Source organism: Oncorhynchus keta, chromosome 21 (genome assembly GCF_023373465.1).
Source record: "Oncorhynchus keta strain PuntledgeMale-10-30-2019 chromosome 21, Oket_V2, whole genome shotgun sequence".
In the NCBI taxonomy this organism is placed as follows: Eukaryota; Metazoa; Chordata; class Actinopteri; order Salmoniformes; family Salmonidae; genus Oncorhynchus; species Oncorhynchus keta.
This window is the reverse complement of record NC_068441.1, coordinates 40,127,766-40,146,671: the sequence shown is the minus strand read 5'-3', so window position 1 is coordinate 40,146,671 and position 18,906 is coordinate 40,127,766. Positions and strand designations below refer to the sequence as shown.

General features: G+C 41.7%; 1 protein-coding gene across 3 annotated transcripts in view; it reads left to right on the top strand.

The window, feature by feature from the left end:
• Window positions 1-18,906, top strand: part of LOC118399705 (plexin-A1-like) — a 365,392-nt gene that overhangs the window by 323,363 nt on the left and 23,123 nt on the right. For 2 of the 3 annotated variants that reach the window (XM_052473927.1, XM_052473928.1), the window contains exons 19-22: window positions 5,088-5,231; window positions 7,998-8,232; window positions 13,952-14,094; window positions 18,343-18,599. In XM_052473927.1, coding sequence (XP_052329887.1) covers window positions 5,088-5,231; window positions 7,998-8,232; window positions 13,952-14,094; window positions 18,343-18,599 — 779 coding nt within the window. Of the gene's footprint in view, window positions 1-4,457; window positions 4,788-5,087; window positions 5,232-7,997; window positions 8,233-13,951; window positions 14,095-18,342; window positions 18,600-18,906 lie in introns of those variants that run through there. The other variant, XM_052473929.1, reaches the window with a different exon arrangement.

Sequence of the window (18,906 nt, the reverse complement as noted above, 5' to 3'; positions counted from 1 at the left end):
TGAGATGCAGCGCAAGTCCCCATCAATACAAAAATGTATCTGAAATGCAGCCATACATATCAAAAACCCTCATTTTATATATATATTAATACATTAAAACTTGGTTTTTCATCCACTCCACAAATTTCTTGCTAACAAACTATAGATTTGGCAAGTCGGTTAGGACATCTACTTTGTGCATGACACAAGTCATTTTTCCAACAATTGTTTAGAGGCAGATTATTTCACTTATAATTCACTGTATCACAATTCCATTGGGTCAGAAGTGTACATACACTAAGTTGACTGTGCCTTTAAACAGCTTGGAAAATTCGATAAAATTATGTCAATTGAAGGTGTACCTGTTGATGTATTTCAAGACCTACCTTCAAACTCAGTGCCTCTTTTCTTGACATCATGGGAAAATCAAATGAATCCCAGAACAACAGCAAAGGACATTGTGAAGATGCTGGGGGAAACAGGTACAAAATTATCTATATCCACAGTAAAACAAGTCCTATATTGACATAACCTGAAATACCACTCAGCATGGCAGAAGCCACTGCTCCAAAACCAGCATAAAAAAAGCCAGACTACGGTTTGCAACTGCACATGGGGACAAAGATCGTACATTTTGGAAAAATGTCCTCTGGTCTGATGAAACAAAAATAGAACTGTTTGAGTGTATGTAAACTTCTGACCCACTGGGAATGTGGGAAGGAAAAAAAGCTGAAATAATAATTTGCTCTACTATTATTCTGACATTTCACATTCTTAAAATAAAGTGGTGATCCGAACTGACCTAAAACGGGGATTATTACTAGGATTAAATGTAAAGAATTGTGAAAAAACTGTTCAAATATATTTGGCTTAGGTTTATGTAAACTTCCCAATTCAACTGTATGTATATATATACAGTTTGAAGGTAGGGAATGAAATACATCCACAGGTACTCCTCCAATTGACTCAAATTATGTCAATTAGCCTATCAGAAGCTTCTAAAGCCATGACATAATTTTCTGGAATTTTCCAAGCTGTTTAAAGGCACAGTCATGTTAGTGTATGTAAACCTCTGACCCACTGGAATTGTGATACAGTGAATTATAAGTGAAATAATCTCTCTGTAAACAATTGTTGGAAAAATTATTTGTGTCATGCACAAAGTAGATGTCCTAACCGACTTGCCAAAATTATAGTTTGTTAACAAGACATTTGTGGAGTGGTTGAAAAATGAGTTTTAATGACTCCAACCTACAGTATGTATATGTCAACTTCTGACTGCAAGTGTGTATACACAGTGCCAGTAAAAAAAGTTTGGACGTACCTTACCATTCTTTATTTTTACTATTTTCTTCATTGTAGAATAATAGTGAAGACATCAAAACTATGAAAAAACACATATGGAATCATGTAACCAATAAAATGTTAAACAAATCAAAATATATTTGAGATTCTTCAAAGTAGTCTCCTTTTGCCTTGTTGCACACTCTTGGCATTCTCTCAACCAGCTTCACCTGGAATGATTTTCCAACAGTCTTGAAGGAGTTCCCACATATGCTGAGCACTTGTTGGCTGCTCTTCCTTCACTCTCTGGTCCAACTCATCCCAAACCATCTCAATTGGGTTGAGGTCTGGTGATTGTGGAGGCCAGGTCATCTGATGCTGCACTCCATCACTCTAATTCTTGGCCAAATAGCCCTTACACAGCTTGGAGGAGTGTTGGGTTATTGTCCGGTTGAAAAACAAATGATAGTCCCACTAAGCGCAAACCAGATGGGATGGCGTATTGCTGCAGAATGCTGTGGTAGCCATGCTTGTTAAGTGTGCCTTGAATTATAAATAAATCACAGACAGTGTCACCACTAAAGCACCATCCCACCTCCTCCTCCGTGCTTCACGGTGGAAACCACACATGCAGAGATCATCCGTTCACCTACTCTGCATCTCACAAAGACACAGTGGTTGAAACCAATAATCTCAAATTTGGACTCATCAGACCAAAGGACAGATTTTCACCGGTCTAATGTTCATGTATCTTGGCTCATCAAGTCTCTTCTTATTATTGGTGTTCTTTTGTGGTGGTTTCTTTGCAGTAATCCAATCATGAATGCCTTATTCACTCAATCTTCCCTGAACAGTTGATGTTGGGATGTGTCTTTTACTTTAACTCTGTGGAGCATTTATTTGGGCTGCAATTTCTGAGGCTGGTAACTCTAATGAACTTATCCTCTGCAGCAGAGGTAACTCTGGGTCTTCCTTTCCTGTAGCAGTCCTCATGAGAGCCAGTTTCATCATAGCTCTTGACGGTTTTTGAGACTGCACTTGATGAAACTTTCAAAGTTTTTGAAATGTTCCCAATTGACTGACCTTCATGGCTTCAAGTAATGATGGACTGTCATTTCTCTTTGCTTATTTGAGCTGTTCTTGCCATAATATGGACTTGGTATTTTACCAAATAGAGCTATCTTCTGTATACCACCCCTACCTTGTCACAACACAACTGATTTGCTCAAATGCATTAAGAAGGAAATAAGTTCCACAAATTAACTTTTAACAATGCACACCTGTTAATTGAAATGCATTCCAGGTGACTTCCCCATGAAGCTGGTTAAGAGAATGCCAGGAGTGTGCAAAGCTGTCATCAAGGCAAAGGGTGGCTACTTTGAAGAATCTTAAATATAAATATATTTAGATTTTTTTGTAACACTTTTTTGGTTACTGAATCCATATGTGTTTTTTCATAGTTTTGATGTCTTCACTATTATTCTACAATGTAGAAAATAGTGCAAATAAAGAAAACCCCTTCAATGAGGAGGTGTGTCCAAACATTTGACTGGTAATGTATATTGTTTAATAACACAAGATGGATATTGGTCTCCAGTAGGCTACAACATACAAGTGTCAAGTGTATCCTAAGGGTAAGAATGAACTGTCAAAATTTAGTTAAGTAGTTGCCTGGGGTGGTCCAGTGGTTTGTGCTGCTGATAAACTTTTCTCTGATTATCAGTCTCTTCATTTTACTTGTTGAAAACATTGAAATAAATATGATTTAACTTGTGGGCCTAATGCATGCTCAGGCTTGTCACTAGATCGTCCAGTACCGAGCACAAACTCATGAGGCTCGGAGCCAGAGTGCGCTGCTTAGGGCACAATGCCATAGCAATCCCTTAGTGTGCTATGAAATTATTTTGTTTGAAGCCTTCCCCGAAACAGCCTGCCCCTAACCTTAAACCCTTGTAGTAAATGATGCCTATTAACCTTTCAATGGTTTATGTTTTAACCCTGTAACCATGCGGAATTAATGCATCAAAAATAGACATTCATACATGACTCAAAGGGCAGTTGGCTGGATGTGAACCCATGCTGACTCTGGCATACATTATTGTAACCACTGGACCACACAGGCACAAAGGTAACCATTTATTCTGCCTTCAACAAATAATAAAACAATTGATCTAAGAACAATTATTTTCTCCCAACAAAAAATGCATCTACCCCCGACAAATATGTCAATTTAGGAGAATCTATATAAGAATTCATGAGACACGCTATAGCCTGCATGTAGCTTTCACAAGGTACAATGTAGGTATGTTACTGCATTTTATACAAACATTGTTTCATACAAATTAATAAAAAATGAAAAGCTGAAATGTCTAGAGTCCATAAGTATTCAACCCCTTTGTTATGGCAAGACAAAATAAGTTTAGGAGTAAATATTTGCATAACAAGTCAGATAATAAGTTGCATGGACTTTGTGTGCAATAAAAGTGTCCAACATGATTTTTGAATGACTACCTCATCTCAGTACCTCACACATACAATGTTTTGTAAGGTCCCTCAATGAGCAGTACATTTCAAACACAGATTCAACCACAAAGACCAGGGAGGTTTTCCAATGCCTCTCGAAGAGGGGCACTTATTGGTAGATGGATACAATAAAATAAGAAATAAAGATGAAGAAGATATTGAATAACGCTTTCAGCATGGTGAAGTTATTAATTACACGTTGGATCAATAAACCTTGTCACTACAAATGTATTTACTAACTCAGTTGCCGGAGAGGAAGGACACTGCTCAGGGATTTCACCATGATGCCAATGGTGACTTTAAAACAGTTAGAGTTGAATGTCTGTGATAGGAGAAAACTGAGGATGGAACAACATTGTAGTTACTCCACAATACTAACCTAATTGGCAGACTGAAAAGAAGGAAGCCTGTACAGAATCCAAATATTCCAAAACATGCATCCTGTTAGAAACAAGGCATCTAAACAAGGCATCTAAATACTGCAAAAAATGCAATGCAACACATTACTGAGTACCACTCTCCATATTTTCAAGCATAGCGGTGGCTGCATCATGTAATGGGTATGCTTGTATTTGTTAAGGACTGGAGTTTTTAAGGATAAAAAATGAACGGCTAAAGCAAAGTACAGCAAAATCCTTGAGGAAAACCTGAGTCTATTTGCTTTCCACCAGGCACTGGAAGATGAATTCAACTTTCAACAGGACAATAACCTAAAACAAAAGGACAAATCTACACTGGAGTTGCTTACCAAGAAGACAGTGAATGTTCTTGATTGGCAGTGTTACAGTTTGGACTTAAATCTTCTTAAAAATATTTGCCAAGACCTGAAAATGGTTGTCGAGCAATGATGAACAAACAATTTCACAGAGCTTGAAGAATATTGAAAATAATAATGGACAAATATTGCACAATCCAGGTGTGGAAAGCTCTTAGAGACTTACCCAGAAAGACACACAGCTGTAATCACTGCCAAAGGTGCTTCTACAAAGTATTTGTTCAGGGATGTGAATACTTATGTAAATGAGATATTTCTGTATGATCATTTTCAATAAATTAGCAAACATTTCTAAAAACATGTTTTCGCTTTGTCATTATAGGGTGATTGTGTGTAGATCGGTGAGAGAAAAATATCTATTTAATCAATTTTGAATTCAGGCTATAACTGGTGAGAGGGTGTGTGCTTGCGTGTACACAGAGTGTGTGTGCTTGCATGTACACGGAGTGTGTGTGTGTGCATGTGTGTGTGTGTTCCTATTCACCTATGCATTCTCTTCAGTTGTGTGTCTGTCTCTGTCTCTCAGGGTAAGAACCTGATCCCGGCAGCCCCTGGTAACTCTCGTCTTAACTACACGGTGCTGATCGGTGACACGCCCTGTGTCCTCACCCTGTCAGAGAGCCAGCTGCTCTGTGAGTGGCCCAACCTCACCGGAGAACACAAAGTTACTGTAAGTAGTCTACTGTATCCACTCTCTTTGACATTGTTGGGTTGGGTAATGTCGGGTTGGTTAATGTCTGGTTGGATAATGTTGAGTTGGATAACATTGGTTTGGTAATGTTGCGTGAGGTTTGGTAATGTTGGGTTGGGCTTGGTAATGTTGGGTTTGTCTTAGTAATACTGGCTTGGGTTTGGTAATGTTGAGTTGGGTAATGTTGGGGGTGGGAAATGGTGGATTGGGTAATGTTGTGTTGGGTAATGTTGGGTTGTCTTATGTGGCATTGTATAACACCATATCGTATCATATTCTTTTCACATTTAGCATTTCATCTCACTCCATCTCTCCTCACCTAACCTCTGCTTTTTGCTCATCTTGCGTTCTCTGTTTACCTCCTCCCTCATCTATACTTTTTCAATATAACAGTCTCCTCTTTCCTTCTGTCATATACCCCTCTTTATGTTCTCTATTCTTTCCTCTGTTCCTCTTGACACTTCTTGTCTATCCTCCTCTCTATTCATCCCTTTAATACTAGAACCGCTGGGCCTCGAGGCAACCCCCATCAAGCTAATGAGCAGTCTAACAGTGTAATTAATACATTTCATAAATGCTATCGCAAAAATAAGCATTTGGTGTTGTTTATGAAGATCTTAGATAACATTAGCATATGTTAATTTTCATTGGTTTATGTTACTGTAGGCTAAATGTAAAAACAAACATTCTAATGTTCAATCCATTTTATTTGTGAAGTGCCTTTGTTACAACTATGAAACAAAAAGCATATGTGTTGAAACACGGTAACAAATCATTTGTATAACATCACAGTAAAAAAAAAAAAAAAAACCACCAAGACCCACCAAGACGCGTGGTCAGCAAGACGCGTGGTCAGCAAGACGCGTGGTCAGCAAGACGCGTGGTCAGCAAGACGCGTGGTCAGCAAGACGCGTGGTCAGCAAGACGCGTGGTCAGCAAGAGGCGTGGTCACATGGTCAAATGATAAAAACATCAGTAGCCTAAACATCATTATGAGCTCCAAAATGTAATTTTATTGGATAAATAGTGAAAATCAGCACAAAAGCAATAATGGCATTATAATGAATATAACTGTCAAAAATGACAGCAGTTAAAAATAGTAAATTATTTATACGTGGGATACCATGGCGAATTTGTCTGTTTCCAGGCTTCGTGTTCTCGTTTCTTTGTCATCATAATGGAGGTAACACATGATCTCTCTGAAACGATCCCGTAAAATGGTTTCTCTTAAGAAAGGTATCCCATACATGACCAGAAATGTTCCATATACACAATCTTTCCACCATATGCTCCACGGACATTAAATATTATAATGAACACTTCCAGCTTATCAACAGACAGATCCCAGGCAGTGTCTCCTTGCTCCTTATGCCCAACAGTACAGTGCCTTATGTGCTGTAGCTTGTCCATTTCACATAAACAACCAAAGTTGGTAAGTACATTGCTGATGTAGTTTTTGCTTGAGATGTAGGGCCTGCTCTCTCAGTGACGATATTTTGTGCGGATAATTGTCCCGTAGAATTGTCACCGGCTTTTTCTATCCCAACGGTGTCCTCCATTCCTCACTCCTGTCTCACTGTTTCATTTGGTGGTGGCGTGGGCACCTGCTCAGTGCGCACCGCGGTGGCTTTTTTAACATTTTTATTTTACCCCCTTTTTTCACCCCAATTTCGTTGTATCCTATTGATTTTAGTAGTTACTATCTTGTCTCATTCCTACAACTCCCGTACGGGCTCGGGAGAGACGAAGGTCGAGAGTCATGCATCCTCCGATACACAACCCAACCAAGCCGCACTGCTTCTTAACACAGCGCGCATCCAACCCGGAAACCAGCCGCACCAATGTGTCGGAGGAAACACCGTGCCCCTAGTGACCTGGTCAGCGTGCACTGTGCCCGGCCCGCCACAGGAGTCGCTAGTGCGCGATGAGACAAGGATATCCCTACCGGCCAAACCCTCCCTAACCCAGACAACGCTAGGCCAATTGTGCGTCGCCCCATGGACCCCCCGGTCGCGGCCGGCTGCGACAGAGCCTGGGCTCGAACCCAGAGTCTCTGGTGGCACAGCCTTAGACCACCCGGGAGGAACCTTAGACCACTGGCGCCACCCGGGAGGCCTCGTTGTGGCTTTTTGTACTTAGGCTTCAGAGGTGGAGGTTCAGGCTAAGGCTGAGGCCCAGAATAATCGTCATCAGAGATGTCATGGTTCACTTCTTCCCCACCATCTGAGTAATTTTCATTCAGATCGTGTAGCAGCACAAACACAGCATGTGCATCCATTCTTCTTGCCATTGTAAATGACTCACTCCCCCACAGTGTACTGCAAGTAGACCAGAGTAGACTGATAAAGCTGCTTGGATTTGGTGGACTGATACATACCTTTTTGAGATCATAATTAGAATAGATCAATACAATCGAATGGCCTGCCTTGTTCTTCATTCACAATTGGTGACTATATAGTGATGCATTATCCTCTCCCCTCGCTCATCAACTCACCCATTCTCCCCCTTTCTAACCATCGTACTTTACTTCATTTATTTAATCTGTTATTGAATGTGTGAAATTACTTTCTGTATAGTTTAGGTTGAGTTTTGAGGCAATTATCTGGGTGATTATCAACTGGGCATGGCACCTTCTATTGTCCTCCTGTCTGTTGTCCACCCAATCCAGCAATCCAAATATGTGTTGTTCCACAATATTGATTGTCCCACAAAGAATCTAAACCAGTGTGTGCTTCTCCCTCCCAGGTACGTGTGGGGGGATTTGAGTACTCCCCCGGTACCCTCCAGATGTACTCTGACAGCCTGCTCAGCCTGCCTGCCATCATCGGCATCGGAGGGGGCGGTGGCCTGCTGCTATTGGTCATCATCGCCGTGCTCATCGCTTACAAGAGGAAGTCACGGGATGCCGACCGCACGCTGAAACGCCTGCAGTTACAGATGGACAACCTGGAGTCTCGAGTGGCACTGGAGTGCAAGGAGGGTAAGCCAAAGCAGCTGTCTATCAACTTTATTCAATTCAATAAAACTTTATTGATCTGCACAGGATAAGCAGGCTCCATGCGCACACACACAGACACACATACAGTGTCCCTCCCGCTGGGTTCAGCTTGCTCTTGGTACCCGTCCAGAGGACACTTTGATCGGGGCTCCGCTGCCCGCCACCAGATGTTGAGAGGTCTGCTTGGATAGCTTTTCTGTTTCAGAGAGACAAAGAGAAAGAGGGATGAGGGAGGAAGGGAAATGGAGAGAGAGAGAGAGGAAGTGGTGTCTGCATGCTCTCACATTAACATTTGTTCATTTGGCAGCGACTTCTGATCCGGTCGTAGGCCAATGATACTGTCAGTGTGTTTGTCTGTTTGGAAAAGGAGTAGATGGAGAGAAAGTAAATCGTAGATACAGAAAGAAAGAGACTAGAAAGGGAGTAGATTGATATCATGGTTCCATAAGGACAGATAAAGAGAATGGCAGCACCAGAGTAGAGGGTGAGGTTGGAGAGGTTTGAGGGTTCCGTAAGTACAGTAAAAGAGAAGGAGATGGGAAAGACTGAGAGAATGAGAGGAAGTATAAGTTGGAGGGATCCATAAGGGAAGTCATACGGCAGCATCTGTCCTGCATTTCAAAGAACCTAGATGTTGTACAGATATAGGGAGAGATGGTTAGAGCCACAGAGAAGGAGAGATGGATAGAGAGAAGAGGGTAGGTGAGAGGGTGATACAAGTACAGAGGGCGGAGATGGATAGAGAGAAGAGGGTAGGTGAGAGGGTGATACAGGTACAGAGGGCAGAGATGGATAGAGAGAAGAGGGAGGTCACAGAGGGACGGATAGAGTGAGAGGGAGGTCACAGAGATGGATAGGCTGACCTCTGAGACTCTTCCTTGCAGAGAGAAAAAGAGAGGGAGGACTGGAAAGAGAGGGATGAAGGTGACACAAGCCATCTGTTTGGCAAGGTGTTTATTTCATTCTTTGTTTGTGGGGTTTCTTTAGTCAAGATTAGGCCACAAGAGACATATCTGCATAATACAGAAAGATTCCCCCCACTTCTTTAGATGCCACTGAAAGGAATGGAGGGGACATAGAATGGGTCACATGACACATGCATGTGGAGAGTGGAACATGTGTATCAACAGCAGGACACTGATATATCATGTGGGCACTGTGCTGTGTGGAGAGCTCCTGGTTAGTGTGAGTGTGGCTGCAATCACATCTGTTAGTGTGTATATATTTTGACTATGTTTAAGTTCATTTTCATTCTGTTATTGAATCAACTCAAATTGTATTAGGCACCGAATACAGCAGGTGTAAACCTTACAGTGAAATGCTTACTTAACAGCCCCTAACCAACAATTTCAGTTAAAAAACAAATATGGAGAAATAAAGAAACAAGTAATTAAAGTGCAGCAATAAAATAACAATGGTGAGACTATATACATGGGGGTACCAATACAGAGTCACTGTACGAGGGCACCGGTTAGTTGAGGTATTATGTACAGTCGTGGCCAAAAGTTTTGAGAATGACACAAATATTTATTTTCACAGTCTGCTGCCTCAGTTTGTATGACGGCAATTTGCAGATACTCCAGAATGTTTTGAAGAGTGATCAGATGAATTGCAATTAATTGCAAAGTCCCTCTTTGCCATGCAAATGAACTGAATCCCATAAAAACATTTCCACTGCATTTCAGCCCTGCCACAAAAGGACCAGGTGACATCATGTCAGTGATTCTCTCATTAACACAGGTGTGAGTGTTGATGAGGACAAGGCTGGAGATCAATCTGTCATGCTGATTGAGTTTGAATAACAGACTGGAAGCTTCAAAAGGAGGGTGGTGCTTGGAGTCATTGTTCTTCCTCTGTCAACCATGGTTACCTGCAAGGAAACACGTGCCTTCATCATTGCTTTGCATAAAAAGGGCTTCACAGGCAAGGATATTGCTGCCAGTAAGATTACACCTAAATCAACCATTTATCGGATCATCAAGAAGGAGAGTGGTTCAATTGTTGTGAAGAAGGCTTCAGGGTGCCCAAGAAAGTCCAGCAAGCACCAGGACCGTCTCCAAAAGTTGATTCAGCTGCGGTATCGGGCCACCACCAGTACAGAGCTTGCTCAGGAATGGCAGCAGGCAGGTGTGAGTGAAACTGCACGCACAGTGAGGAGAAGACTTTTGGAGGGTGGCCTGGTGTCAAGAAGGGCAGCAAAGAAGCCACTTCTCTCCAGGAAAAACATCAGGGACATACTGATATTCTGCAAAAGGTACAGGGATTGGACTGCTGAGGACTGGGATAAAGTCATTTTCTCTGATGAATCCCCTTTCTGGTTGTTTGGGGCATACGGAAAAAAGCTTGTCCGGAGAAGACAAGGTGAGGGCTACCATCAGTCCTGTGTCATGCCAACAGTAAAGCATCCTGAGACCATTCATGTGTGGGGTTGCTTCTCAGCCAAGGGAGTGGGCTCACTCACAATTTTTCCTTAGAACACAGCCATGAATAAAGAATGGTACCAACACATCCTCTAAGAGCAACAACTCCCAACCATCCACAAACAGTTTGGTGATGAACAATGCCTTTTCCAACATGATGGATCACCTTGTCATAAGACAAAAGTGATAACTAAGTGGCTCTCAACAAAACATCGATATTTTGGGTCCATGGCCAGGAAACTCCCCAGACCATAATCCCATTGAGAACTTGTGGTCAATCCACAAGAGGCGGGTGAACAAACAAAACCCCACAAATTCTGACGAACTCCAAGCGTTTATTATGCAAGAATGGGCTGTCATCAGGTGGCCCAGAATTTAATTGACAGCATGCCAGGGCGGATTGCAGAGGTCTTGAAAAAGAAGGGTCAACACTGCAAATATTGACTCTTTGCATCAACTTCATGTAATTGACAATAAAAATGCCTTCCTCTGACACCGCCTGGTATAGAGGTCCTGGATGCCAGGATGCTTGGCCCCAGTGATGTACTGGGCCGTTCGCACTATCCTCTGTAGAGCCACACGGTCGGAGGCCGAGCAGTTGCCGTACCAGGCAGTGACGCAACCAGTCAGGATGCTCTCGATGGTGCAGTTGTCGAACCTTTTGAGGATCTTAGGACCCATGCCAAATCTTGAGGGGGAATAGGATTTGTCGTGCTCTCTTCACGACTGTCTTGGTGTGCTTGGACCATATTCGTTTGTTGGTGATGTAGACAACAAGGAACTTGAAGCTCTCAACCTGCTCCACTGCAGCCCCGTTGATGTTAATGGGGGCGTTCTCGTTCTCTTTAGTCCCAGTGTCCTTAGCTTATTGATGAGCTTTGAGGGCAATATGGTGTTGAATGGCAATGAATAGCATTCTCACAGAGGTGTTCCTTTTGTCCGGGTGGGAAAGGGCAGTGTGGAGTGAAATAGAGATTGCATAATTTGTGGATCTGTTGGGGCGGTATGCAAATTAGAGTGGGTCTAGGGTTTCTGGGATGATGTGAGCCCTGACCAGCCTTTCAAAGCACTTCATGGCTACAGACGTGAGTGCTACGGGTCTGTAGTCATTTAGGCAGGTTATGTTAGTGTTCTTGGACACAGGCACCATGGTGGTCTGCTTAAAACGTGTTGGTATTACAGACTCGGACAGGGAGAGGTTGAAAATATCAGTGAAGGCACTTGCCAGTTGGTCAGCGCATGCTAGCAGTACACATCCTGGTAATCCATCTGGCCCTGCAGCCTTGTGTTGACCTGTTTAAAGGTGTTACCTACATCGGCTGCAGAGAGCATGATCACATAGTCTTCCGGAACAGCTGGTGCTCTCATGCATGTTTCAGTGCCAATAGCCTCGAAGCGAACACAGAGAGATTAGCTCGTCTGGTAGGCTTGTGTCACTGGGCAGCTCTCGGCTGTGAAGCCCTGCCACATCCAATGAGCGTCAGAGCCGTTGTAGTACGATTTGATTTTAGTTCTGTATTGATGCTTTGCTTGTTTGATGGTTCGTATGAGTGCATTGCGGGATTTTCTTATAAGCTTCCGGGTTAGAGTCCCACTCCTTGAAAGAGGCAGCTCTAGCCTTTAGCTCAGTGCGGAAGTGTTCCCTGTAATCCATGGCTTCTGTTTGTGGTATGTACGTACAGTCACACATATTCCAGTCTGTGCTAGCAAAACAGTCCTGTAGCTTAGCATCTGCTTCATCTGACCACTTTTTTATTGATCTAGTCACTGGTGCTTCCTGCTTTAATTTTTGCTTGTAAGCAGGAATCAGGAGGATAGAATTATGGTCAGATTTGCCAAATGGAGGGCGAGGGAGAGCTTTGTATAAGTCTCTGTGTGTGGAGTAAAGGTGGTCCAGAGTTTTATTTCCTCTGGTTGCACATTTAACATGCTGATAGAAATTTGGTAAAATGGATTTAAGTTTCCCTGCATTAAAGTCCCCGGCTACAAGGAACGCTGCCTCTGGGTGAGCATTTTCTTGTTTGCTTATGGCAGAATACAGCTCATTCAATGCTGTCTTTGTGCCAGCCTCTGACTGTGGTGGTATGTAAACAGCTACGAAAAATACAGATGAAAACTCTCTAGGTAGATAGTGTGGTCTACAGCTTATCATGAGATACTCTACCTAGGCGAGCAATAGCTCAAGACTTCCTTAGATATCGTTCACCAGCTGTTTTTTATAGAAATACATAGTCCGATGCCCCTTGCTTACCAGATGCTGCTGCTCTCTCCTGCTGTTACATCGTAAAACCAGCCAGCTGTATGTTGATATTGTCGTCGTTCATCTACGACTCTGTGAAGCATAAGATATTACAGTTTTTAATGTCCCGTTGGTACTTTAGTCTTCCGCGTATCTCGTCGATTTTATTCTCCAAGGATTGCACGTTTGCTAGCAGAATGGAGGGAAGTAGGGGTTTATTCGATCGCCTACAAATTCTCAGAAGACAGCCCGCCCTTCGGCCCCTCTTTCTCCACCTCCTCTTCACGCAGATCTCGGGGATCAGGGCCTGTTCCCGAAGAAGCAGTATATAAGGGTTGGCAGATAGCCTTGTGGTTAGAGCGTTGGACTAGTAACCGAAAAGTTGCAAGATCGAATCCCCGAGCTGACAAGGTAAAAATCTGTCGTTCTGCCCCTGAACAAGGCAGTTAACCCACTGTTCCTAGGCCATCATTGAAAATAAGAATTTGTTCTTAACTGACTTGCCTAGTTAAATAAAAAAATATATCCTTCGCGTCGGTCTCGTCAGAGTCGTGAAATGAAAAAAAGGATTCTGCCAGTCAGTGGTGAGTAATCGCAGTCCTGATGTCTATTTATTTTCGGTCATAAGAGACGATAGAGGAAACATTATGTACAAAATAAGTTTCAAAAATAATTGACAAACAACGCAAATAAACAAACAAAAAATCTCAATCGGTTGGGGGCACGTAAAACGTCTGCCTTCTCCGGCACCATCGTGTGTGTGTGTGTGTGTGTGTGTGTGTGTGTGTGTGTGTGTGTGTGTGTGTGTGTGTGTGTGTGTGTGTGTGTGTGTGTGTGTGTGTGTGTGTGTGTGTGTGTGTGTGTGTGTGTGTGTGTGTGTGTGTGTGTATTTGATTTATATAGCACCGTTGTAATAGTTGGACTTTTTGGGGGATGTTTAGTATGATTGCCATCACTTTGAGTTGTGTCCAGCCCTCTTTGGACAACAAGATAATCATTATTAACATAACAATAGATTAATTATTTATCTTCCTCCACCCAGCCTTTGCAGAGCTGCAGACAGACATCCATGAGCTGACCCAGGAGCTGGACGGAACAGGCATCCCCTTCCTGGAATACAGGACCTACGCCATGAGGGTCCTCTTCCCCGGAATCGAGGACCACCCTGTGCTTAAAGAGATGGAGGTACGGGTCAGTAACTGTATAGTGATAGAGGGTGAGAGAGATGGATAAGCGGGAATAGGGATAGAGGGATGGAGAGTGGGAGGTCCACCTCGTGCTCAAGGAGATGAAGGTAAGGGTCAGTAACACCCAGTGTTATGCATTGACTCTTGGGAGTGTCAGATATTGAACTCTTAAAAAAAAAACAAATGGGGGCGGGGCCACTTTGTTTTAATTCTTATGTGGGAGTCCTGATTTGTTATAGGGATTCCCAGCTCCCCTATTTCTAACCTAGTATCAGGTCCCCCCGTCTTATTGTGAACTAATAGGCTAAATGTATTCTAGATCAGCACTCTACTCTGAAGCACTTTGTGAATACGGGCCCTGGACCTACCGAACACTCTGTGGAACTGAGAGACTTTTAGATTGCCTTAACAAGGCCATAGCATGGCTAGGGCCTGAGAAACAGCTCTCACATATTCAATGCAACACTCTGCCATTGCATTCTACTTCTTCACCAGCCAAGAGAAGTGATGTATCTATCACTCAACTGCACCACATCGCCACGTCAAGATAGCATTGCCTACACCTGTTACAATACCATCAAACACAACCCCACCCCACACACATTACAATACCATCACACCAACCTGCAGACTCAATAGTAGGTGCACTGACCAGTCTGGTACATGTTTTGTATGGTATCACCTCTGAGGGGTTGAGAGGTGAGAAGAGGAAAGAGGAGCACGACTAGCAGCATATCTACTGACTATTTTGCACGTCTGTCTCTCTGGCGCGTAGCATCAGGTTTTCATTTGTATCCCAGATGCAATCAGCCTCCGCTGTAGCACACAGATCAATTTCTTATTTGGCCATGAGGTTCACCTTCCTACAAGACGACCAGACACTCGCTCCTCTCAAGATGACCCGGTGTTCTATTTGGAGAGAGAGGGGAGGAAGAGAGGGGCGGGGGGTAGTGGGAGGAGGGAGGGAGAAATAGAGGTGGATAGAGAGGGGGTGAAATAGATAAAGAGAAATGGTTGGAGGATGGTAGAACTGGATAGGGTAGTAGCTTTACTCATACATCCGAAAGTAATGTTTTTGCGTCTTCAGGTGTATTGTGTGTGTGCGTGCTGTGTATGTGTGTGTGTTTGCGTGCTGTGTATGTGAATGTGAATGTAAGAATGTGTGCGCATGCAGTGTATGTGAATGGTAGAGGTTGATCGATTAATTGGCATGGCTGACTAATTTGGGCCGATTTGAAGTTTTCATAACAATCGGTAATTTGCTTTTTGGACGGCAATTATGGCCGATTACATTGAGCTCCACGAGGAGACTGCGTGGCAGGCTGACTCCCTGTTACGTGAGTGCAGCAAGGAGCCAAGGTAAGTTGCTAGCTAGCATTAAACTTATCTTATAAAAAACAATTAATCTTAACACAATCACTAGTTAACTACACGTTGATGATGATATTACTAGTTTAACTTGCTTGTCCTGCGTTGCATATAATCAATGCGGTGCATGTTAATTTATCATCAAATCACAGCCTACTTCGTCAAACTGGTGATGATTTAACAAGCGCATTCGCGAAAAAAGAACTGTCGTTGCATTAATGTGTACCTAACCAAAAATATAGTCTTTCTTAAATTCAATACACAAGTTTATTTTTTTAAACCTGCATATTTAGTTAATATTGCCCGCTAACATGAATTTCTTTTAACTAGGGAAATTGTGTCATTTCTCTTGCATTCTGTGCAAGCAGAGTCAGGGAATATGCAGCAGTTTGGGCCGCCTGGCTCGTTGCAAACTGTGTGAAGAGCATTTCTTCCTAACAAAGACCGTAATTAATTTGCCAGAATTTTACATAATTATGACATAACATTGAAGGTTGTTCAATGTGACAGCAATATTTAGACTCAGGGATGCCACCTGTTAGATAAAATACGGAACGGTTCCGTATTTCACTGAAAGAATAAACGTTTTGTTTTGAAATGATAGTTCACTGATTTGAACATATTAATGACCTAAGGCTCGTATTTCTGTGTGTTTATTATAGTATAATTAAGTCTATGATTTGATATTTGATAGAGCAGTCTGACTGAGCGGTGGTAGGCATTAGCAGGCTCGTAAGCATTCATTCAAACACAACATTCCTGCGTTTTCCAGCAGCTCTTCGCTCTGCTTCAAGCATTACGCTGTTTGACTTCAAGCCTATCAACTCCCGAGATTAGGCTGGAAATACTATAGTGCCTATTAGAACATCCAATAGTCAAAGGTATATGAAATACAAATGGTATTGAGAAATAGTCCTATAATAACTACAACTTAAAACTTCTTAACAGGGAATATTGGAGACTCATGTTAAAAGGAACCACCAGCTTTCATATGTTCTGAGCAAGGAACTTAAACGTTAGCTTTTTACATGGCACATATTGCACTTCTACTTTCTTCTCCAAGAAAGTAAAAGTGCATTATTTAAACCAAATTGAACATGTTTCATTATTTATTTGAGACTAAATAGATGTTATTTATATATTATATTAAGTTAAAATAAAAGTGTTCATTCAGTATTGTTGTAATTGTCATTATTACAAATATATATATATATATATATATATATTTATATTTATATATATATATTTATATATTTATATTTATATATTTATATATATATATTTATATATATTATATATATATTTATATTTATATATATTATATATATTATATTTATATATATATATATATATATTTTATATATATATATATATTTATATATATATATATATATATTTATATATTTTATATATATATATATATATATATTTATATATATATATATATATATATATATATATATATATATATATATATATATATATATATTTATATATATATATATATATATTTATATATATATATATATATATATATATATATATATATATTTATATATATATATATATATTTATATATATATTTATATATATATATATATATATATATATATATATATATATATATATATATATATATATATATTTATATATATATATATATATTTATATATATATATATATTATATATATATATATATATATTTATATATATATATATATTTATATATATATAAATATATATATATATATAATAAATCGGCTAATTAATCTGTATCTTTTTTTGGTCCTCCAATAATCGGTATCGGTGTTAAAAAATTGTAATCGGTCGGCCTCTAGTGAATGGCCTTACTGAAGAGCTCAGTGACTTTCAGTTTGTCAAATTTCTGCCCTGCTAGAGCTTGCCCGGTCAACTGTAAGTGCTGTTATTGTGAAGTGGAAACGTCTTGGTGCGACAACAGCTCAGCCGCAAAGTGGTAGGCCACACAAGCTCACAGAGTGGGACCGCCGAGTGCTGAAGCGCATCATCTGACCTCAGTTGCAACACTCACTACCAAGTTCCAAACTACCTCTGGAAGCAACATCAGCACAATAACTGTTCATCGGGAACTTCATGAAATGGGTTTCCATGGCCGAGCAGCCGCACACAAGCCTGAGATCACCATGCTCAATGCCAAGCATCGGCTGGAGTTATGTAAAGCTCCCCACCATTAGACTCTGGAGCAGTGGAAACGCGTTCTCTGGAGTGATGAATCACCCTTCACCATCTGGCAGTCGGATGCATAATGCCAACTTTGGAGTTTGGTGGAGGAGAAATAGCGGTCTGATTCTGTTTTTCATGGTTCGGTTTAGGCTCCTTAGTTCCGGTGAAGGGAAATATTAACTCCACAGCATACAATGACATTCTAGATGATTTTTCAGAATGGCAAAGCTCCCGTGCATAAAGTGAGGTCCATACAGAAATGGTTTGTAGAGATGGGTTTAGAATAACTTGACAGTCCTGCACAGAGCCCTGATCTCAACCCCATCAAAAACCTTTGGAATGAATTCTGACACAGACTGCGAGCCAGGCCTAGTTGTCCAACATCAGTGCCCGACCTCGCTAATGCTCTCGTGGCTGAATGGAAGCAAGTCCCCGCAGCAATGTTCCAACATCTAGTGGAAAGCCTTCCCAGAGGAGGGGAGGCTGTTATAGCAGCAAAGGGGGACCTACTCCATATTAATGAGATGTTTGATGAGCAGGTGTCCACATACTTTTCGTCATGTACTGTATTTGTAATTTAGGACATAGAAAGTATATAAAAGTGCTCTGTCCACCAACCCTCTTTCTCTCTCTCCACCCTTCTCTTCCTCCCTCCCACACCCTCTCTTACTATAGGTCCAGGCCAATGTGGAGAAGGGTCTCACCCTGTTCGGCCAGCTGCTCACCAAGAAGCACTTCCTGTTGACCTTTATCCGCACGCTGGAGGCTCAACGCTCCTTCTCTATGCGCGACCGCGGCAACGTGGCATCGCTGGTCATGACTGCGCTCCAGGGAGAGATGGAATACGCCACAGGGGTGTTGAAACAGCTGCTGTCTGACCTCATTGACAAGAACCTGGAGAGCAAGAACCACCCCAAGCTACTGTTGAGAAGGTATGGTCCACTTTTGTGTTGGGTTGGGCTATTTGTGTATCGGAGGGGGGAAGAGGGGGTGAGAACCTGGTGAGCAAGAACCTCCACAAGCTGCTGCTCAGAAGGTACATCCTACCTGGGTTAAGGTATGAGTAAACGTGGGTTGGGCTAGGCTATTTGCGTATCCCAGCATTTTCCAAAGTCGATCCAGTGGACCCCAAGGGGTGCAGGTTTTAGTTATTGCCATAACACTACACAGCGGATTCAAATCATCAAAGCTTGATGATGAGTTGAAACACTCGCGTACCCTATAGAGTGTAGAATTGAG